This window comes from Dromiciops gliroides, chromosome 2 (assembly GCF_019393635.1).
Source record: "Dromiciops gliroides isolate mDroGli1 chromosome 2, mDroGli1.pri, whole genome shotgun sequence".
NCBI classification, from domain to species: Eukaryota; Metazoa; Chordata; class Mammalia; order Microbiotheria; family Microbiotheriidae; genus Dromiciops; species Dromiciops gliroides.
The window spans coordinates 534,304,824-534,328,308 of record NC_057862.1 but is presented as its reverse complement, the minus strand read 5'-3'; the positions used below and the strand labels follow the sequence as shown (position 1 = coordinate 534,328,308).

The 23,485-nt window shown below is 38.2% G+C and overlaps 1 protein-coding gene across 3 annotated transcripts; it reads right to left on the bottom strand.

Moving 5' to 3' along the window:
• Positions 1-2,320: 2,320 nt before the first annotated feature.
• On the bottom strand, positions 2,321-22,495 carry GOLGA7 (golgin A7). 3 transcript variants are annotated; one of them, XR_006354999.1, is made up of 6 exons: positions 21,981-22,292; positions 14,040-14,192; positions 7,082-7,183; positions 6,086-6,148; positions 5,738-5,811; positions 2,321-3,755 (listed from the first exon to the last, which is right to left on the bottom strand). XR_006354999.1 is itself a non-coding variant. In XM_043988635.1 (6 exons), the coding sequence occupies exons 2-5, from the start codon at positions 22,089-22,091 to the stop codon at positions 6,101-6,103; spliced, it is 414 nt and encodes a 137-aa protein (XP_043844570.1). In that variant the 5' UTR covers positions 22,092-22,122; positions 22,369-22,495; the 3' UTR covers positions 2,321-3,755; positions 6,086-6,100. The 3 variants fall into 3 exon arrangements, 2 of the variants coding, with proteins under 2 accessions (XP_043844570.1, XP_043844571.1); XM_043988635.1 differs by lacking the exon at positions 5,738-5,811 and adding an exon at positions 22,369-22,495 and having other exon boundaries at positions 21,981-22,122; XM_043988636.1 differs by lacking the exon at positions 5,738-5,811 and having other exon boundaries at positions 2,321-3,361.
• Positions 22,496-23,485: the final 990 nt, after the last annotated feature.

Genomic DNA, 23,485 nt, shown 5'->3' with positions numbered 1-23,485 from the left:
AATTTAAGAGATCCAAAAAAGAAATAAACATCTTGAAAAATATTTTTACTTTCAATCATAGCCAAGATTTATTAACACAATAAATTAGCTATGTCAATGGATTTTATAGTGTCATAAAAAGGGAAAAGTGTGAGTTGGAGGGTAGCTCATTATTTGCCAAAGTTACCACATAGGTAGTTGTGAATGCAATCCATCTCCTGTCCCTCTGTCCCACTTACTACCTCAGTTGAATCCTCAAATCTTAGGTGTGTGGGTTCCAGAAAACAGTGTATTATTTGTTTTTAGGCAAAGGTAGTATTTTACATATTTTAAAAATACATTTTTATTGCTCTTTTGAATCATTCTTCATAATAAATTTTTTTAAAAGGTGAAAAAATTAGCTCAGTAAAATTAACCAGTGTATGAAAGTTTGACAGTATATGACCCTATATTTCTATATATTCATTATATTCCTGTGTATGTGCCTAGAAACTGCTACCCCCATCTCTTCAACCATCACCTCTTCTCAGACCTCACTGGAGACAATCCAGTACTGTAATTCCAAGTACTCTGGGTAAATAGCATTACTTCCACAGACCAAAGGCCATACCACCATCCAGGAAATCAATCCTTAGAAATGCAAAATGCTGCCACCAAGGTCACTGGTATTATCAAATGGTCCAACATTAGAACTGGCTATAATTTTATCAGTGGAAAAAACATTAAAGATTGCCATCCATCTGAAAAGCAGTTGAACCTTCCTATGTTTTCTCCTCCTATAAGAATGTGAGCTCCTTGAAAGCAGGAACTATGTAGTGTTCTATTTGTAACCCCAGCAGAGACATAGCACAGAATTGGGTAGGCATTCTGCGGTTGATAGGTATCTTTATTTCTAGTTCTTTGCGATCTCAAAGTGTTGCTATACGTGTTTTGGTACATAGAGCACTTACCTTTCCTTCTGTCACTGACTTTGGGGTATATGCCTAGCAGTGACCCTTTTAATGCCTCTTCAAATAATTCCAAATTTCTTTCCAGAAATGAAAACCAATGTATTCTTGCTTTCCTTTCTCTAGAGTCTAAGGTCACTTCAACCCTGCAGAAGTTATCTCTAGTGCCTATATCAAGCTCATTAAAATGAATAAAAGCCATGTAAATATTCTCACATTACTTAGCATTAGAAATTTCTTTTGGGTATGCACTAATATTTAGGGCCTCAAATTCTGAATGAAGATCCTATGCCTAACAAAGGTAGACTTGTATTACTAGAGAGGCCTAATCCTCAAGTATCAATTCAGTACTAGACAATGGCATCATACACTTCTCCCCTGAAGTTTATATTTCAAGTACCATTGCACTTTCCCCCTACATCTATACACGTCAAAGATATCAACCAATGTAACCTCTCCACTCTTTAGCAGAGAATCTTCATGAGTATTTGTGGCCGCAAAAGTCACCTGGTTGCCAACTTTCTGGTGATAAGATACTTTAAGACTTAACTACCTCTACACTGGTTGGTCCTTGGACGACAGAGCTCATCTTTGGTATTGTGCTTAGAGCCTTTTGAGTTCATTAGGACCTGCTAGAAATTACACCTCTGCTGGCACAGCCTTCAAGGATCTAGATTCACCTTCATACCAAATGTAACAAAGTAGGTCTTTATTGGAAGCTACGTTTACATAATCAAAAAATCAGTGTTAGCATTGATATAAACTGGCTCCAACTAGGGTTTAGGTCCAGAGAAACTAATTCTAGACTCATCATGTTGAAGGGCTTCTACTTAATGTCTTAGTAACTTCAATTTCTTCTGTCTAAATAACAAGTGCTAACTATTGAAGGAAGCTTAAAATTTAAGGTAATAAGCTTCCTAAAGTGAAAGAGAGGATTAATATACATACTATTGCCTATCAACCTACCAAAGCAGGAGCTATCAAATATTAGAAGATATTACTTAACTTTCTCCCTGACCACCCTTTTTTCTTCTTCTTCTTTTTTTTTTTGGTGAGGCAATGAGGGTTAAGTGACTTGCCTAGAGTCACACACCTAGTGTCAAGTGTCTGGGTCCGCGTGAATCCAGGGCCGGTGCTTTATCCACTGCAGCATCTAGCTGCCCCTGACCACCCTAATGAAAGCAACCAATCACTCCTTAGTGATTCCATTGTCAGCATTTTTGGCCGATGGAAGCCTTTGATATGCTGACATATGAAAGAACTCTGAAAAAGTATAAAGTGCTAAAGAAACATAAGGAACTACCATTTAAAAAAATGAAAATAGGAAACTCAGGAGTCATAGAAAAAACCAATTAGGAAGATATATAACAATCAAATGAAAATTTCCCATCAAATTACCAAGCAAACATAACAGAGACAATTTATTTAAGAAAAGTTTTACTAATGCATTAGTATTTGGGCAAAGTTATTGCAACAGGTGTGAAAGGCAGACAGACATATTGTTACAGGCTATAGAAAAACAAAAAGGGTTTTATACAATTAAAATATTAAACAATCCTCTGGGATTTAGGTGAATGACTAACAAATCCATAACAGAAATTAAATCTGGAAGATTAGATCCAGTATTAGCACCTACAATATCACTGGAAGTAGAATGTTAATTCTGCCATTCTTTTCTAGTAAATCTCTTAACTCTTTCCAAAGAACAATGCTCTCAAACCATAATGATTAACTTAATTTCAAGGTCTTGGAAAACACTGTAGGTAAAAGAAAAACAAATATTAACTTAGATTTTTGGAAGTTGTACTAAGGAAACATTCATATTATTTTACCTGAACTAATTACAAGATCTATGTGCATCCTGAATACTGAATTCAAGAAAGGTTTATGATTCATAGGTTTTGGAAATAGTTAAAAATGAGCACATACAGTATTATTCCTACCAAATTATTTTCCCCATAAGTTATATTTATAATAAAGCCATAAGGAAAATGTTCATTACACTTGCTTATTACACATTAAGGGACAGAGCAAGGATGTCTATAGGTCTGATGGTTTAGCATCCACTTTATTGTGCTTACATAGTTTTAATAAAACAAGCAACACATACTACATCCTCCCAATGTTCATGGCAATGCAGTAATGATATAAAATTCTCCACGGAGAATCAAGGTAACTGGAAATCACATAGAATACTGGTTCACTTAGTAATAAGTGCTACATTAAACAAATAGCATTATACATCATCTTTCCAATGAGCTTCGGTATGAGAAGCTAACAGTAGAGACAGATCTTCTGGCAGTCCTGTGAGTTCCTTGAGGTCTGGGAGATGTCAGCAGGCCACAGGCATATCTTACTCCTCATCAAAAACCAGGTCAGGAAGAAAAGGCCTTCTTCAATTCAGGAGAAATGAAACCAAACCTGGATATGGCTTGCTGAAATAAAAAAAAATCACCTGGTAGAGATGACAGCATAAATATTGAGCAGAACCAATAGTCCTGGTGGCAGATGAAAAATGGATTTTGGATTGGGCTGATTTAACACAGCTCATTTTATTAAATTGTTTTGAATTAAAAAAGTGAAATGCTTCATTATATTTTCTCAGAAATAACTACAAAGATTACAGAGTCCTACACAGTTTAAAGACACAAAGTGGATGCTGAGCGACTAGATGTCACCCCAGGAGCGGAATTTTAGAAAGTTAGTCCTTGGAGTAGAATGGCACCGTGGCTCTGGCAGCAGATACAAAGGAATGATGCTTGGAGAGGAGGTAGGGGACACTCTGCAGTTGGCCGGTGGACAGAAGAGAGTCCCATTCTGAAACGGACTCTGAAAAAGGAACCAACACAAGGGCTTAGAAAGCTATAAAGAAATACTCAAGTGTACTTTTATTTATCTCTTCTGAATCAACTGACACTCATAAGAGAGTGGTTTTATTTTGTTAGAGTTCTACCTGGCATTTTCTGGATTTGTAAGAGCTTATATTTTTCATCTAGCTCAATGACCTAAAAACCAGGTACCATGAATGTGAATTTTTAAAAAGTCATTAATTTACTGTGACACTGAGCAAATCACTTCTTTTTCACATGAGAAACCTGACAGAGGTAACATTAGGTACCTTACAGGGATGTGAGGGGTAGAGAGCATTTGTACATTTGCAAAATACTTTCCATAGCGCTTACAAAAAGTTTAACAAAAACAAAATTGAAAAAAGTGACAAATTGCTACTTTACCTTAAGTTCTTTTTATGAAGGTCATCTTTTTGTTTATTTCTTCATCAAAATATACATTTAATCCCCAAATGCTATCTTAATCTCCAGACAATATGCAGATTTGAGAGGGGGAGGGGAGAGACTGGTGAAGCATTAAGTGCACTTTCACATGCCCTCAGGAACATTCACACAGCTGTTTGACAAGCCCCCAGCCCTTACTAGGTCCTGCTCCTGATGAACATACAGCTCTAAAAACACAATTGTGCTGAACAAAAACATTTGCAATTCATGAAACTATCCAGAAGTTCCTAATGTAAATCTTTCCCATTTCAAAAATTTCACAGTTGTTTGAACATTGATAGATTAGCCTCTTGTGTGTAATTGCTCAAAACCCCACACTACCTCAGAAAAACATTCTGTTTAGCAATAATAGCTGCAAAATGAGTCATGACAAATGGATCGTGCCAAGTCAACGCAGCTGCAATTGATAAAACAAACTTATTCCAATGGCATGTAACAAAAGCCACGCATAAGGTTTCTGATTGCTCAGTTTTAGAAATATCAGTTAGGAAATTGTAAATCAAACTGTATGGACAAGTAACACTACATATTCCAAAATAGTCTGCTATCCAAGGCTTTTTGTCAGGAGTAAACATATGGCACAGGCAAAATCATTTCTATCTTTGGGTTTTAAGAAAATTCAGGTGACATTTCCTGGGGCCAAAACGGACAGTCTTCAAGAATAGGAGTTGCAAATAAATTGGACAGAAGCCACTAACAGCTTTGTTCTTCAAAAGTGCTGAAAAGATCCTGAAGCAAAGGAGGGAAAAAAAGACCTCATTTTTACTCCATGAAAATCTCTGCTTTGTGGTCCCTCCCACATCTGGGAAAAGTTGTCTATCTTTGCTACATTCTGCCACTGTGCAGGGCACTAGTTCTGTGACAGAAACCAGTTGAGAAAGTCACTGTGAGCCGATCTCCAGGAGAACTGACACTTCAATCTCCTGAAAGATTTGACATAACTTTGAGAAAATGGCAGCAGTGGAGGAATACCAATACCGCCTACTCTGAAGGCGGTACCGTTGCACTGTGGCCAGCTGGAGGGGTCTCAGTGTTTCAGAGAACTTAGAAAAAGAACACTAAGACATGACTTTTTGTAGCATTAACCCATTAATTTACATGATGTTCATGGAAGGCAGACAGTGATACGTCAGCTGTGCAGACTGGGTCAGGGACTGGCCCTGTGACTTCACTGAAGAGAACTCTTCTTTCCCAAGGCAGGTTAGGACCTCTTTGGCAATGGTTTGGGAGCTGCCTTGGGCACAGAGAGACTTGGTGCTCTGCTCAGGGTCACAGCCAACGTGTGACAGTCAGGATGTGAACCCAGGTGTTCCTGAACAGTCAGTTCTTTATCTACTCTGGCCCGCCTCTAAGTCAATGTATTGCTACTGGACCATGTCAAGTGATTTCTCTAAACATATTTATAAGCATCAAATAAAAAATAAAGTGTATGTTCCCCCCAACATACACATATCCCAAATGCCCTGAAAATCATAAGTCCTTAACAGACGTTGGTTGAATTGAATTGCTGGTACTCACATTTCTATGTGAACTGATTGACGGCAGGGCCTGAGCAGTCATGTGAAGAGGCTAGTCTAATATATAAAAATAATCTGACACAATATAGACAAAATTAGATTTATATTTCTGTCTAACCAAATTAAATGTTGATTAAGCCAGCTTTTACATATTATGCTAACATAATTAATCATTTAAAGACAACACCATTCAACTATATGCATCAACTATCCACCACCTCCCATACAAGGTTTAAAGAAGTTCTAGATTTCTGTGCAGTGGAAATGCTTATTAAGTAGGGATGAAAAATCCTGCATATTCTGAATGTGCAGAAAATGCTTTAAAATGGTACTCTAATTTGTTATTTACCTTTAACTCCATGGTTTATCTTCCACTGCTCATGCCTCTGTCTTCAAAAATGGTAATTTCAATCTACATAGTATAGCTGTTAAGAAAACATGACTGGAGACTAAATGAAGTAAAAGATGAATTGAATTCACTAACTTGTGTCATCACTATTGCTGATTTTTAAAAAAATGCACTAGCTCTATACTCTCTGCTGTGATACTTTTTGAAAATTCACTTATCAAATGTTCTGAGAATTTTTTACTTAACTCAAAATATTCCCACTTACTGATTAGTTTAAAGTGATTTGTAAACCATAATGTGATATATAAATGCTAGCTAGTAGCAGGGATTCAAGTTCTACCTTTGAGACACACTGCCTTGGGAAAATTCATTAACCTCTCAATATCCTAAGCAACTATAAAATTCAGTTGCAATATAGTTCTAACCTGTATTGGTAGAATTGGGGATTATATAATCTGAATTCCATTTATTCATTAATTCATTAAGTGAATTACCAAGTTACCATAATTACTTATAATTTTATTTACCCAATTCACCTACTGCTTTTCAAAGTTTATAGCTTCTGAAAATGTGCACAATATGTCAAGGGTAATGAAATCAAACATCTGGCAGCTGTAACTGATTTAGGCAACTAGTCAGAAGAACCTATGTAACTGTAATTCATTTGGATGACAAGTTCCACCACACACTGAGTTTATCCATTTCAAAAGGGCTTTTAGTTCAGAGATCTCTGCAGCTGAAAAGCATTATTCATATCAAAACTAATATTACTACAAGATGCCCTCAGAACCACCAAGAAAGATGGTATCCAGAATACTAAACAGTTTGCATAACACAAAAGAATTTCAAAAGATACCAAAGAAAAGAGTTTGTAGAAAAAATGCAAGTGACAGAAAAACACAGGGCAGGTGGTAGGTAAAATAAATATGAAATTGTCTCCAGCTTTTGCCAATATGGTCGCTTTAATTTTTTTTTAATCAGTACTAAAAAAGATACAACACGAAGTCCTCTCTCAATTGGGTCTGTCAGAAGGAGACCCTGCGGAGCATAAATCTTCTCGTTCTGTTCCTGAATATATTTGGTGATTTTCTTCAGAACCTGTCAGAAAGAAACAACCAATCTTTTAGATTTCAGTGGAGGTCCTTTTAAGTGTAGTTGGCTGTATAAACTTGGTTTTAAAGCAGAGCATACCGAAGTTCCCATGGTCTGCTACAATACTATTTGCTTTTTACACAGGTAATAGCAGGCCAGTCAATAAATATTTATTAATCACTTTCAATGCCAGGCATTGTTGCAAAACACTGAGGATGCAAAGAAAAGATAAGACAGTTTCTCTTCAAGGATCTCACAGTCTAATGGGAGATGAGAAGAAAACAACTATGTACAAACAAATTAATTATAAGACAAATTGGAGATAATCATTAGAGGGAAAGCACTGAAGGAACTGATAACTTCCAGAAAGAATAGTATGTACTTGTTCCTTCCACTTCCTTATTTGCCCACTCACTATACAAATCCTTGCAATCTGGCTTTCCTTCCCATTGCTTCACTAAACAACATACTGAGGTCACTAATAAATGATCAATAAATCCAATTCCTAGTTCTCATGCAGTATTTGACATAACCCTTTTTGCAGCATTTGATGATCAGAATCACATAGCTGGAAGGAACCCTAATGGCAGTCTGGATCAGCCAATACTTAAAACTAATAATCCCTTACAGGACACTAACAAACACTGGTCTTTCAGTCACTTGAAAATGTACAATGAGGGGGAACCCAATCTCTCCCATTCCACTCCTAGACATCCCTGATAGAAGTTTTTCCTTACATTGAATCAAAGCTTGACTCTCTATAGTTTCTAACTATTGCTCCTTGTTTTGTCTCCTGGGGCCGAGCAGAAAAAAAATCAATCTTGTTCACATTCAAATACTATATAACAGTTATCCTGTATCCTCTGAAGTCTTCTATTCTTCAGGCTAAAAATCTCCATCTCCTCCAATTGATGTTTGTATGGTATGGCCTCAACTCCCTTCACTCTTCTAGTCAACCTCCTCTGGGATGGATATAACTCGAGTCAAGTCAGATTGTGAAGCACATGGCAAGAAATGAACACAATACTCAAGATGTGGTATGATCAAGTAACAGTACAGTGGGAATAGATATCATTTCCTTTGTTTTGAACACTATGGTTTTCTTAACACATTGGTCTTTTTTTTTTTTTTTGGCAAGGCAATGAGGGTTAAGTGACTTGCCCAGGGTCACTCAGCTGGTGTCAAGTATATGAGTCAGATTTGAACTCAGGTCCTCCTGAATCCAGGGCCAGCACTGTACCCACTGTGCCACCTAGCTGCCCCAAAGAGTTATCCCCCCCTCCCCCAGGGGCAATGAGGGTTAAGTGACTTGCCCAGGGTCACACAGCTGGTGTCTGAGTTCAGATTTGAACTCAGGTCCTCCTGAATCCAAGGCCAGTGCTTTATCCACTGTGCCACCTAGCTGCCCCCTGGTCTTTTTTTAGTTTCTCTTTAAAGCTAATTTTAGCTATTTCCTTTTTCTTTTTTACTAGGTAGCATAGGACAATTCTAGGTAATAATGATTGACAAAGGTAGAATAGCTATTTTAAAACCAGCAAGACTATTTTCTTTGTAATATACATGACCTTTAATTTCCAGAGAGTTTCTCAGTAAATTCCTGATAGTATGATCACTTTTTTTTTTGGTGAGGCAATTGGGGTTAAATGACTTGCCCAAGGTCACACGGCTAGTAAGTGTCAAGTGTCTGAGGCCAGATTCTAATTCAGGTACTCCTGACTCCTGGGCAGGTGCTCTATCCACTGTGCCACCTAGCTGCCCCCTGTATGATCACTTTCAAAGCATGAAGTGTGATGTTAAGTCTTTGACCCTGACCACAAAAGTGAACTGCCAGATTAATAAATAGAATACTGGAATTTCTACAACTCAAGGAAAATGGAGGTAAAATTCAGACAGGAAGCAAGATAAATTCTATGGGGCAGTTAGGTGGTGTAGTGGATAGAGTGCTGGCCCTAGAGTCAAGAGGACCTGAGCTGAGGCTCAGACACTTACTAGTTGTGTGACCCTGGGCAAGTCACTTAAACCCAACTGTCTTAAACAATTTGGGCCATCTCCAGTCATCCTGATATATATCTCTTGCCACTGGACCCAGATGGCTCTGGAGGAGAGAGTGAGGTTGGTGACCTTGCAATAGCTTTCCCTCACTTAAATCCAATTCAGTGCAAATCATGACATCACCCTGATGTCATGGTCCTCTTCGAGAAGGAAGGATAAACAAGATACATCCTACTAACTATTAAATCTTCAGATTCAATAAAGGAGATTCTTCGATACAAGAAATTTAAAACTATTAGAATATGAAGGGAATTGGATGATCCTGGGTTCTCAATAGCTACGTTAATAGAGTAGAATAATTACCCTGGCAATTCCTATCAAGATATTTCTATCAAGAAAATCTTTAAGTATGGATCTTCCAATGGCTTTTGTGTCTGAGGACTGGCCTAGCTGAACTGAAAGGGTCATCAAATGGCTGGCCACTAGGTGATGAAATGTTTCAGTACTTGCAACTCACAAATGCTGAATATTAAGGCTTTAAGCAGATGCAATCTGCATAGGGAGGCGTGCCCACACCCATCACAAGTATCCAAATCACTGAATTATCAAGTAGAAATGAAAAAGTCAGAGTTTATTTCCAACTATAGTTTTTGCAATCCCTCCTCTCATGTAATTTTTAAAGGAAAATTTGATAAAGCTCTTAAGTATGAGGATTCAATTTCTATATATTTCTTTAAATTAATACTATTATTTGGAGATTAAAATCACTAGAAAAAAGGAAAAAAATTTGTAAAAATAATGCTGGAGGGAGCAGCTAGGTGGCGCAGTGGATAGAGCACTGGCCCTGGATTCAGGAGTACCTGAGTTCAAATCCGGCCTCAGACACTTGACACTTACTAGCTGTGTGACCCTGGGCAAGTCACTTAACCCCCATTGCCCCCCCCAAAAAAAAACAAAAACAAACAAAAATAATGCTGGAAATAAACTTTTTGAATTTAGAGGTTAGTAACATATTGGGTCAAACTAACCAGCATCATGAAGATGGCAATCTAGATTTGTGATTATAAACTGGTTTACATTTTAATATTCTACACTATTATTAACTAGCTTGTTTTTAAAGACGATAAGCACTTAAATAGTAAATTCTTGAAAAGGGTAGCTGACTTGGAAAGGAGAAAATCTACTGAGGTAAGCCAAATTTACAGTATTATCCTTAGAGAAAAGGAGTTTTCATTTCTTCCTAGAACAAATTTACTTTCAGTAACAGAACATCTTCCTACTTTCAATTTCAAGGGAAGTTTAAGTTCAGTCTTACCTCCTATCTCTATATCACTACCTGTCAATCACCCTCAAATAATGAATGGAAGGAAGTAAGCCATAAAGATGGCTTGCTCAAGTCTCTCAAACTCTCCAATTTCCCTCTCGGTTCAGCTGCCAGAAATGGAAATCGGAGATTCAGTATCCCCTCACCCCAATCCATTAAAACTCAAGGATACTCTCTCAGAAAAATGTCTGCATGACTGATTTCAAAGAAAGGATGCCTTCAGAAAAGCTTCCCTCCCTCTTTTCTTGGGTAGAGATTACTACCAGGGAAATAACACTCCATTTTGTTCTATCAAATTCAACTTTTGTTAGGTAAGGTTTTAATTTAAGCTTTAATAGCAATAATGCACACTTGGACACTAGCTCAGAAAGAAGACAATTGTGTGTGTGAGATTTCAGATCCTGTTAAGTATTTTGTAGAAGCCATCACTATCCCAAACAAGGTGTTTAAAAAAAAACAAAAAAAAAAAACCCTTTTTGGTCCATTCAGTAACAGAACAGCTTTTATATCCTTAAATTCATTCAACATCCTAGAAAGGGCACTTTCCAGGCACCATTCTTAACCCAACAACCCTTCATCTACTGGAGTTTCAGTCTTTTTATTCACCATTTCTATTTTTGGCAAATCACAGCATCCAACAAAAACTATCCCCTTCCTCAAACTTTCAACATAACCACAATTTGTACAATGTGCACAAAGATAAAGCATCCTTAACTATATTAAGCTTCTCTGGGAGAAGTTTGCCAACTGACCTTGAAGAGAAAAGAACATACGTTTATCCAAATGAACACTGTCTCCCTCAGCTTCTCCTCCTGACCTTTTATTTTATTTTTTAAAGGTAACAAGTTCTTGCTTTTCCATGTCATTTTTTTTTTGGATACACCACAGAAGTAGTTAACTTCCTTATGTTTTATGAGTGGATAGCCCAGAGTACAACTTTCTATAGGCTTTCCTGTTCCCTAAAAAAAATAGAATGGCATCAGAGAAATGTCAGGCCCTTATTTTTCCTTTCCTTTTTTTGGTGGGTTTCCTTTACTTTTAAATAATAATATTGTGCAGAAAGATATTCCTAGTTAGAAATATGGGAAAACCATCAGAATTTCTGACTGATAAGTGCACTAAAAATTTAGATTTTCAGAAATTCCACTGCATTTATCCTTGAATTACATAATTCTAAGGGATAAGTTCTATGTGGTTTCTTTACTTTTCTAAATAAGTGTATATTTATAAAGGATCCTAAGAAAGTCATTCAATAATGAAATTGTAATTGGTCCAGTTTCTTCTTTTTGTTAGTTTCTCACATCTTTTTTCTACACATGTAACTGTGTCTTGGTTTGGCTCATGGATCAAATTTACTTGGTATGCCAAATAACACAGAAGAAATCCTTGATTAAATAGAACCATAAGCACTACCAGTATAAGTCTAAGTAGAAAAATATCTACAGGATCAAAATTTCCTTTGGGTTTGATACCATGAACTACCTTCTAAAGTTTCAAATTAAAATGCTTCAACACTGCATCAATATTTCAAATGAAAATTATTTCTAAAATACAAATCTTAAAAGTTCAAATCTAACATAAATTGCAAAGCAGCAGAAAATTTTAGATTTTTATAAAATCAGATCAAAATCTATCAACATCACTAATAACATCTTTAAAAATTATAATTAAGAATCAGCTAAACATTTTTTACTTCTCAAATAACTGTTTATTGTTAGTGTCAGTCTGAGGTTTTCATAACTACTCTTTCCACAGAGGAATTTCATCAGATACCTCGATATATAATAAAGGAGTCTCTATTACAACTTGACAAAGTTTGTCACCAAGTCTGAAAGGTAGAAAGTACCCTTATTCATGCACTAAACATGAATAAGCTATTGTGGTAATGTGTTTTTATTTCAATTCAGAAATATTAGATTAGATTATCAGGCTTTAAATGCCAATCTCCACACAAATTACCTAGAAATACATTCAGTGACTTTCACTTACTAAAAGGAGTATAGGAATATCATACAATAAATAATCAGTAGGGAAGAGGCCATTTCCAAAAGTCTAATAACCATGTGACTTAAGAACGAAAGGCTGTGAATTCTCTACTAATAAATACAATTACAAGCTCTTAGGTCAAAATCTTCAGTCAGGGGCAGCTAGGTGGCACAGTGGATAAAGCACCAGCCCTGGATTCAGGAGGACCTGAGTTCAAATCCGACCTCAGATACTTGACAGTTACTAGCTGTGTGACCTTGGGGAAGTCACTTAACCCTCACTGACCCGCAAAACAAAACAAAACAAGAGTCTGGAAAGCAAATATATATCACACACATCTAATTATCTTGATATTTTAAAATAAACTTTTTTACTTAAAAGTAAACTCGAGGTAGCAACAGATGTATCTCACACAATGTATAATACAGGACTGTTCAGTTGTGTCTGACTCTGTGAACCCATTTGTGGTTCTCTTGGCAAAGATAATGGAGTGGTTTGTTGTTTCCTTCTCTAGCTCATTTTTACAGATGAGGAAACGGAGGCAAACAGGGTTAAAGAGACTTGCCCAGGGTCACACAACTATTAAGTGTCTAAGGCCAAATATGAACTCAGGAAGATAAGTCTTCCTGACTCCAGGTCTGGCACTCTAATTACTGAGCCACCTAGGTGCCCCAATAATACAGGATACACCACTGTTTCATGGGCTTATCTAAGAGATGCATTTGTTATAATGGATGTTCAGCCATTTCTCTTTTAAGTTGTTAAAAATCAGCAATATATTAGCTTCGATTAACTCAAAATCAGAGATAAGTAGGCTCCTTACTAGCTAAAAGAATTTTAGGAAAGCTAGGTTGTAAGCAAATATTCAAGTTAAATACTTGGCTTAAAAGTCTAGGGCCAGGGGCAGCTGGGTGGCACAGTGGATAGAGCACCGGCCCTGGAGTCAGGGGGACCTGAGTTCAAGTCCGGCCTCAGACACTTAACACTTACTGGCTGTGTGACCCTAGGCAAGTCACTTAACCCCAATTGCCTCACCAAACAAAGTCTAGTGCCATGTAAGTGGTGGCACCTTCATTCAGACATAATTTTGGTCTGTTTCTGAAAATCAAAAAGTACTCATTTTCATAAGCGCTTTGAACATTAGGAGCAGAAAATTAGCTCAAATATTATTGCGCTGTAAGTGCCCCCAGAAAGCTGTTTAAAAACATAGAATTTTTCAGAAGCTCACGGATCCACAGTTATCTGATATAGATATTCCTTCTACTGATGCAGACTGACAATCTAATAGCTGGGTAGATGATCTTCATGAACTGTGGTGCTCAGAAAAATTTGTCACCTGGTGACCAGCCTCTCTACACTTTGTAAGCTCAAACCTTAAATGAAAAACCCATTGTTGGGCATATACTTAAAGACTTTTTAGCATAAGAAAGCCTCCCAGAACATGTGCTCCACAGACATAGTCTTTAACAACCTAGCGCTATGATGAGGCACCAGAGAAAGGCTTTAGTTAAGGCAAGAAGACAAAGGCAATATGCTTTACACGTTCCCCTACAACTTTACCTTCTCATAATGTGTTTCCATGCACAAAAAGATAGTATATGCTGTCAAACAAGCTAAACAGCCTTCGAGGTAAGATTGGCCCCCAAGCTTTTCTGCTTCTGCATAAAGGTTATTTAGAGTACGAACTGTTTCTTCAAACTGCTGCCGGTCAATCTGTAGGAAAAGCAGAAATGAAAAAGATATGTTGAGAACTGTGCAATCACTAATGTGTAATATTCTATTTCAGATTTTAAGAAATTAGTATTGTTTGCTGGTTAGTCATGACTGTTAATGAAAATTAAACAATTAGTTTCACCTGTCCCATTGATATTAAACATTTGTAAAAGTCAATTTGTCACCTATTCTTTCCTTTACACTAATTTCCAGGTGACTTAATCTACAAACATGTTTGTGAGAATGTAGATTCATGGCTTTCCTTTTGGCTACCCTTGTTTCTTTTAGAATATCTCTATATACTGTTAATATCTCAAATTGAACAAATGATTTGAACAAATTTAGTATAACTCTTCTCACTAAAACTTTCCAACTGGCTTCCTGATCAATATTTGAGATTCTTATGATCTCCTTACCTGTCTCCCAGGCATGCTATTTCAGAATTATTTTCAATCCTCGTTCCTTGCTCCAAACAGCCAACTCATCACCAAATTCTGCCACTCTGGTTTGTATTTCAATGACTAAAACTTTTCATCAGGTATATATTTAGCTACTACAGATAGATCTTTTCTTTTTCTCAAATTCCTTGATAAAGGAGTTGCTTGTCTAATTTCTCTTCTTTCATTCACTCCTTAACCCTTTGTAATCTGGCTTTTGACCTCATCACTCAACTCAAATTGCTCATTAACAAAACTACCAAAGATCTTTTTTGCTACCAAATTTTTTTAGTCATTTTTCAGTCCTAATCCTTCGACCTCTTGCATTTGATACTTTTCTTCCCGAATACTTTTTTCTCTCTGGGTTTTCATGATGGTACTCTATTTTACCTCCTACCTGTCTCACAGCTCCTCAGTCTACTTTGTTGGTTTTTAAAACTTTTTTGGGAGGGCGGGGCAATGAACTTGCCCAGGGTCACACAGCTAGTAAGTGTCAAGTGTCTGAAGCAGGATTTGAACTCAGGTCGGTCCTCCTGAATCCAGGGCCAGTGCTTTATCCACTGTACCACCTAGCTGTCCCTGGTTTTAAAAACTTTTAAAAATTAATTTTGAATTTAAATACAAAAAGACAAAAAAAAAAGAACATTTCCATATACACAGCACAACATAAAAAGAAGATTCAATATAAAACCATGAATTTACTTTTTGGGAAGCCTTTTGGTTCTTCCACATCATGTCACCCCCTCCCCCCAGGGTGTTCCCCAAGATTCTGACCTGGGTTCTCTTCTCACTCTATGTTCTCTCGGTAAGCTCATCTATTTCCTTCTAAAATCTCTATGCAGATGACTCCCAGGTTGATTATGTTCAGTCCCAGTTTTTTACCTTAAGCTTTAGTCCTGCATCACCAATTGTCTATTAGACATTTAAAATGGGACACCCTGGAGACATCTTAACTGAATGTGTCCAAAACTGCATTCATTATTTTCCCCCCAAACCCTTATTTATCTCCCAAACTTCCTTATTTCTGTTTGAGGCACCATCATCTTTCTAGTTTCCCTGGTTTGTAATCTTGGCATTATCCTTGATTCCTCACTTTTCACTGACCCACATATCCAATCACTTGTCAAATCTTGGCATTTTTACCTTTACCTTGCATCTGACTCCTCTCACACAGCTTACTTCAGACCTTTATCACTTCTTGCTTAGATTGTTACAGCTGCCTCCAAACTGATCTCTCTGCCACAAGTCTCATTCTATGTAGATTATTGTCCATCCTATATACTTCTGTCAAACTAATTTTCCTTAGGGCAGCAAGTTGGGGCAGTGGATAGAGTGCTAGGCCTGGGAGTCAGAGAAGACCTGAGCTCAAATCCCACTTCTGATACTAGCTGTATGAATCTGGGAAATCACTCAGCTCTGTTTGCCTCAGTTTCCTCATCTAAAAAATGAGCTGGAGAAGGAAATGGCAAACCACTACAGTCTTTGCCAAGAAAGCACCAAATGGAATCATATGGACATGACAAACTACTGAACAACAATTGCTTGACTGATTAGATCTATAAGGGTGGGCCCAAAAGCCACGAAGGGATCTGATGTTTTAATAACTTTTGGAAAATTATTTCTTCTTTATTTTTTACCATTTATGAGATCTGATTTTTCACAAGTAAAATAAATTCATTTTCTATATATTGTATGTAACGCTATGGCACTGTAAATTAAAAACAAAAAATAAAGGAGTTACTAAATATTCATGTCTTTTGGCCCACCCTGTAGGTTAATACCATTACTTCCAACTTCTTTTTACTTCAATCAGTACAGAATCCACCTACAAAACTCATCTTGGTCACCTGCCAATTTGACTACCTCTTTTCTCTTCAAATGGTACCCTGCAATTCAAGATGCTGCATTAAACCACATTTTTCTTATCAGATAGCTTGTATATTCTTACCTTTCCTAAGGCACTATCAATATCAAGAACTAGACTCTCTTTCTCTCCTGTATTAGGCCTTCTCTGACATGGAAACAGCTGAATCACTGACTCTTAGATTGGGATTTGAAATGATAAAAGCTATGCTCTATGAAGAAAGTCATGAACAAAGTGGCAAGAAAGTTAGTGTAGTGACTGGGCAGAGATGATGACAAGTTTAAGATTTTTGAGGTAGACAAGACCTTAAATATAATCCCCAACTTTTCTATACAGATGATTGCTGACAAGAATGAGGTGGCTCAGAGGTGTTAAGAAGAGATAGTTGATACTAGCTGTGTGACCCTGGGCAAGTCACTTAACCCCCATTGCCCTGCAAAAACAAACAAAAAAACAAACAAAAAAAAAGGGAAGAGATAGTTGATGACTGGGATGGGGTGACCCTCCCCACAAAAGAGAACAAGGGGGAAGAAACAACCAGATCTGCAGTGGAACAGATAAGGCATTGGGATTGACCCTGTGGAGACATTAGTCTAAACCAATCTTATTCACAGGGAATAGCAATAACCAAACACCAACTGAAGAGCACAAGGAGTGGTTTAGTTCAGGTTTAGGTTTAAAGTTACTATACTGAAACAGTTACTGTACACTAAAGCAGTTAGGTGGTGCAGTAGATAATGTTGAATTCATCTGTAACAAGTAACATGTAACATAACAGCATCTTCCTCAGAGTGGTTGTGAAGATCAAATGAAATAAAGTACATGAAGCGTTGTGAAAACCTTAAAGCATTACATAAATGATAATAATTCCTACTGAATCACGTCAATCAGACCCATAAAATATTAAGGAATATGTAGCCAGTTCCAAAATGTGCCTGCAAAGTAATAATGTAGCAAAGAAAATCCTTTGAACTGAAAGTTGCTCAGATATAAGATGGTTCAAAAACTGAAATACAACAGTCTCCAAAATATCTTGTTCCTTTATGATCAGAATCACTCAGGAAGAGCTAGTTATGATGAGGCTACGGGAAGGGAGATCACTATGTGTCATATAGAAAAGAATCAACTGAATTTTAAAAAAAGTGTCAAAGAACCATTTTGTAGGTTTTTAAAAAGTAAAAGAATAAAGGATTAAAAACTGACCTGTAGCAAATACAGACAGCACATGCAATAAGAAAGGACTCTAGGGAACATACCTAGAAATTTCAATCTCACTACTTTATCTTCACACATTTGAGAGAGAACTATTAGTGTCCTACTTTGGCTCTTGGGTGGATGATATCAGAGCTACAACAAAAGAGAGATAAGAGTAGTACGATCAAGCAGAAATTTGAGCTAAGTAAGATTGGAAGAGGGAAGAAAATAGGGACCAGGTTGTGTGATGCCAGGATTCTTTTATTTTTGATGAAATTTGTGATGAAAGGCAAAGGACTAAAGTCTAAGTTTACCGTGGCAAAAATAGGAAATGTAACTATATAGACCAGATGTAGGGATTTAAAAAAAAAAATCTGTAACTTACCTACCTCAATTACTAAACAATTCTTTTCATATTTCTATTATAACTAGGTCTAAAAAATTCTTATTTTGATTAAATTACAAAAAACCTCTTAAGAATTTTTTAAAAAACAGTCAAATAAAATGAAACATTCTAATGGAATGGGGGAAATCAATTTATATCAACAGAACTCTTCAGCCAATAATGAAAAAGATGCAAATATGTTTACAAGATGGAATTTCTTCATACCATGTTTAGAAGTACTACAAAAAGGCTAAAATATCAGTTTTCTCTATATTAACTTGCAAAACTTTATACTGTTAGTAAAGGACAATCAATGACTATTGAAAAGCAATAAACAGCATTTCCAGGGTAAGAGAACAAAAAGAAGTCTTTCAAATTGCCAGCAAAGCAAGGAAAATCTAACCCTGTAATTTAAATTTAATCTTAACACACAAACACACAAAATCAAAGCTTTCAAAAATGTCTGTTTAAAGTATAAGCTGGTGTTTTTATACAAATATTTTAAAAGATCCTGCCCCACAAAAGCCACACTTACACAGTACCATACATGATTCTATAGAGTGCTCACTAATACAAAGGATTTCAAAATTTTAAAACATCAATTTCCTGTAAGAATAAGCAGAGAACTTAGTAAATTTTGTTGCTGTAATCAGGCTATAAAGTGAAGGTTCTGCCGCACAGAGACTTAGAAGATTAATGTCTGACTGCATATATACATCTGGCAAGAGCTACTATAACTAAGAATTTGATTTTTAAAACCTGTAAACAAGTTTTGTCATATCCAAAGTAAGTAGCAGTGAAAAAAAAGGAGAACCCCTCCATTATATTGGGTTTGATATTCTGAATTGAAAGAACATACTATGCAATTCAAGTTGTTTCCATTCAATAAATTAGCCCCAGCACAGGTAGAGGCTACAGTAAAAGTCTCAGCCCTTAAAGTCATTTACACGGGAATAATAAAAGCTGTATGTACTTATAATCAAGAACTGTCATACTGAAAGGTACAAATTGCCACAGGAAGGTTCAGGAAAGGCTCAAGAAAGACCTTATAGCATGCCTGTGTGATTGGATGGAAAATCTAAATTTTCCCACAAGTGGCAATTGTGGGGAAGAACACTCCAGATGGAAGGAATAGTCTAGCAACAATGAAAGCAAAGGTAAGAAAGTGCTTGGGAAATAAAAAAACAGTCCAGTTTTACAAGAGTATAAAGTATATAAAGGGGAAGGGGGAGACAAGGATGGAAAAAAAGGCCAAAGATATGTTGTGGTATACTCTGAAAGGCTGAGTTCGAACTTAATTCAATATGTATGAGAGGGAGATTCACTGCATGTTTTAAATAGGGAAGTAACAAGATTGGAACTGTGCTTTAGGATTAACTCAGCAGTAATATAGAGACAGGAAGAAACATTGTAGTTTGGGAGGCCAATTACAACAAGGTTGTTAAAGTAGTTTTGATGAGTGGCAATGAAAGGGCAACTGAAATGGAAAAGAGGGGATGATGTAAAAGACTTTGTATAAGTAGAGTATGATCTTATGAATTGAGTGGATATGGAGAAAGTAGTTACTGAAATCAAAGTTAAAAACAAAACCAAGAATCTAGCCATTGCAAAATATCACCAAGAACCAACTAGTCTTTATGATAAAATACTGGCCAAGCTGACTTAATGTTGATCAGTTGGCAACCTTCAGTGAAGTAGAAGTAAGAATTAAAGCTGACTCTATATGCCTATCTTGAGCCCAGATGAAAGGGAGCCCTGAATGAGGTCACTGACAAAATTAAAGGATCACAGCTTAAAAGGAATTCCATGGTCATCTAATCTAAACCCTTTACTTTACAGATGACTTGAGACCCAGAGAAATGAAATGACTTGTCAAAGGTACTGAGGCAGAGAAAAAGCTAAATTTGAATCCAGTTCCTCTCATTCCAAACCTAGCACTTTCCCCTCTACCTCGATATTTTCCAACTAGGAAACTGAAGAGAAAGTTTTGTGGGAAACATGATGAATGTCGTTTGGGGCATGCTAAGTTAGAAATGCTAGCAGAGGATCCAGATGCAGATGTCAGCCAGAAGGTGGATCTAGGGCTCTATATTGTAGGAGAAAAGTCAAGGATTGGATCCAGTCTGGGGCATCATCTGTAGACAAGTGGACAAAGACATGAGACACACCAAGAAGAGGGGACAGGGTAGTCAGAGACAGTCTTGGGGGATGGCTTCATTTAGGAAGAGGAGCTCAAGGAAACAGAAGGATCGGTAAGAAAACCACAAGAGTGCAGGGTCTTAGAAATCAAGGAGAGATTTTAGGGAAAATATAGTAATAAAAACTGCAAAGAAGTCAATGACAATGAAGACAGAAGACAGGCCATTTAATTTGGCAATTAGAAAGGCAATGATGACCTTAGAAAGGACAATTTCAGCAAAGTTTTGGGGGAGCTGGGGATGGAAATCAGATTGCAATAAGTTTCTAATTCTCTTTTGTTGGAGATTTTAAAAGAATTCATTTTGCCCAAGTCATATAGATTTTAACATTTAAAATATGCTATTAAGTTACTTTTTAAAAACTCCAACAGCCAATTCTTTATTTACTTAATGCCTCTCCAAAAAGCCAGCAGAATTGATTTCAAGGCAGGTGCTTTGGAAAAGGTTATGGCACAAATGCCAACAAGTTATGCCTAGCTGAGGAACTATTTATTTTACCTGATAACTCAGATTTTGCTGACTCACAGTTTCAGGATTAATAACAAACCTCAATATTTGCCCAGCATTTCACAAAAACAGTTTAATCTACAAAACATCAAGTGGCTTGATTTTCATTTTCAAGATGAGAAAACAGAGGTGTTGAGTGCTCCTCAGCCCCTGGCCTTAAAGGAAATGGAGGGAAGGGCCAATATCATAGCAGGGTACTGTATGTACATTTGCTACTCCTGTTCTGAATGGCTTGGCCATCCGGTAGAGCAACCCAACTGATTTCGAGATGGCTTTGTATTACTACTAAAGGAAATTTCTCAAGTACAGACTCATCTACACCCACTGATTCTATGACCAACATTCCTTAGCCCCACACCCAACACCTGTATTCATCTCAGAGTAAACTGTCAGCGACAGGAAAGCAAAAAACAAAAACCAAGCAACTAAACCTGATTCCATCTACCCACTAATTGACATCCGTATAGTAAATAGTTTGTGTACTTAAACACACATATGAAAATAATCCTCTGTTAATAAGCCATACTTAGTCTACATACTGCTACAGTAGTATTTATGTATGATATATGTAATATAAATAGTATTTTTATATAGTATGTATATATTATATATACACAACATACTATGCTTGTAATATAAAATTATACATATACAGAAGCCACGTATTACATGTGTATACATACATATATACACTATATATATATTATGCAAAAATACTATTATACATGCACACACACACCCTTTCAGTAGTATATCTGGAGAAAGATAGAAATATCTGTGTTCCACTTCCATTATGCAGTAGGGTTTTTTTTTTAAGCCTCCTACTGAATGGCAGTTCAGTTGCCCAGGAAGCACACAAGCGTTTCCTAGTCATCAAAACGGGGCAGAGGGACGCTTGTTTCCTAGTTAGCCCAGGACCACTGACAGTGACACAGTGCAACCCTGAAGCTTTCGAAGGCAGGCACCCTTCCTCTCGCACCCAGTCAACACTGCCCGCTGCTGCTACTGCAGGAGCAGGGGCGGCCTGTTCTCCCCCAGCACTCCCTCCTTGGGACCCTGGTGTGTCTACGCCACCCCTTCCCCATCTCTGCCTCAGTTTCCCCATATGCGAGTCCTAAAAAAGCTCGGCCGCTCCTCCCCTCCTTTTCCTCCCGGAAGGAAGGAAGCTGTCAGAGGCCGGCGCGGGTCCCTGGGGCTCCGTACCCGGTTCTCCAACTCGGCAGGGAACTTGGTCTGGAACTGGCACCGGGTGCCGCTGCTGTAGTCCCGCTGGATGAAGACCTTGCCGGACACGGGCGCCTGCTGCGGCCTCATGGCGGGCGGGGCCGGGTCGGGCCGCGCTGCGCTGCGGGGGACACGACAACACGGTTCTCTTCAGGCCCCCGGGACCGGCCGCGCCCGGAGAGGCCGGACCGGGGAGCCGGCCCGGGACAGTGGCCCCGGAGCCCCCGCCCGTCCCATGCTGCCCAGGCCGGCCGCCCTCTCAGTCGCCCCACGTTCTCTCCCCGCTGGCCTGCGCCCCGACCACCCCCGACCCGACCCAGCCCAGCCCACCCTCGCCACCCCCCTCCCCGGCCTGGGAAACACCGACCCGCCTCCTCCGTGGCCCTCCAGCGGCTGTCGCGCGGTTTCGTCCCTCACTTACGGCCTGCTGCAAACAAAACTCCTCTCGCGTCCCCACCCAGAAACCTTCCCCCCTCACCGACGTCTTCTACCCCACCCACTCCAGAAGGCCGTAAAGTGAAACGGCCTCGACTGTGCGTGACGGGCAGGGCCGGGCTTTCCGAGAATGGCTCCGCCCCGGTCCCGGGCGCAGTCTCCAGAGAGGGGAGAAAGGGGAGGAAACTTCATTGAGGAGGGAGATGTGGAGAGGGCGGAGCTGAAGCTTCGGCGGGAGGGGCCTGGCACCTGTGTCACTGTAGATTGTCTACAAGTTTGTCACTTCCTGCTGCTTTACCTCCTGTTCTGAGAGCTAGGTCTAAGGGCAGCAACACTGGATTTGCAGAGCAAAGCTCCGGGTCTCATGTAAAGCCATTAGATTGGAAGCTGCTTGAGGGAAGGGACTGTCCTGTTTTTGTATTTCCAGTGCTTAGCGCTGTGCCTGGCACACAGTAGGCACTTAATGTTTATTGAATTGAAAATGTGACTAAGCAACTCTGAGTCTTGGTTTCCTTATCAGGAAACCAGGAGAGTTTCAGCAGATGATTTCTCTGTTTCTGTTTCTCTGTGTCTCTGCCTCTGTCTGTCTTTGTATATATTTCTCTTTCTTTATCTCCCCTTATTTTTTAATAAGGCATTTCATAGTCGTAATCTGCAACTTGAAACCAGAGTTGTATCCCTACACAGACAAGCCATAGTGGAGAGAACTGTAGATTTGAAGTCAGGAGGACCTGGATTCAAATCACATCCCAGATACTTACTAACTCTGGTGAGCCCCTTAGAAAAACAACTTCTCTGGACCTCAGTTTCCTCATTTATAAAATGTAGGACTAGATGGACTCTGAGATCCCTTTTAGCTCTAAATATAAATCTAATTCTATCATCGTGTGCATAATTACTCTGGTGGTGGCAGCGGTGGCTAACATTGGTATACGACTTACGTGCCAGGCTAAGAACTTTACAATTGTTGTCTCATTCGGTCCTCAGAACAATCCTGGGAAATAGATGTTTTTATCATCCTCATTTTATAGATAAAAAAACTGAGGGAG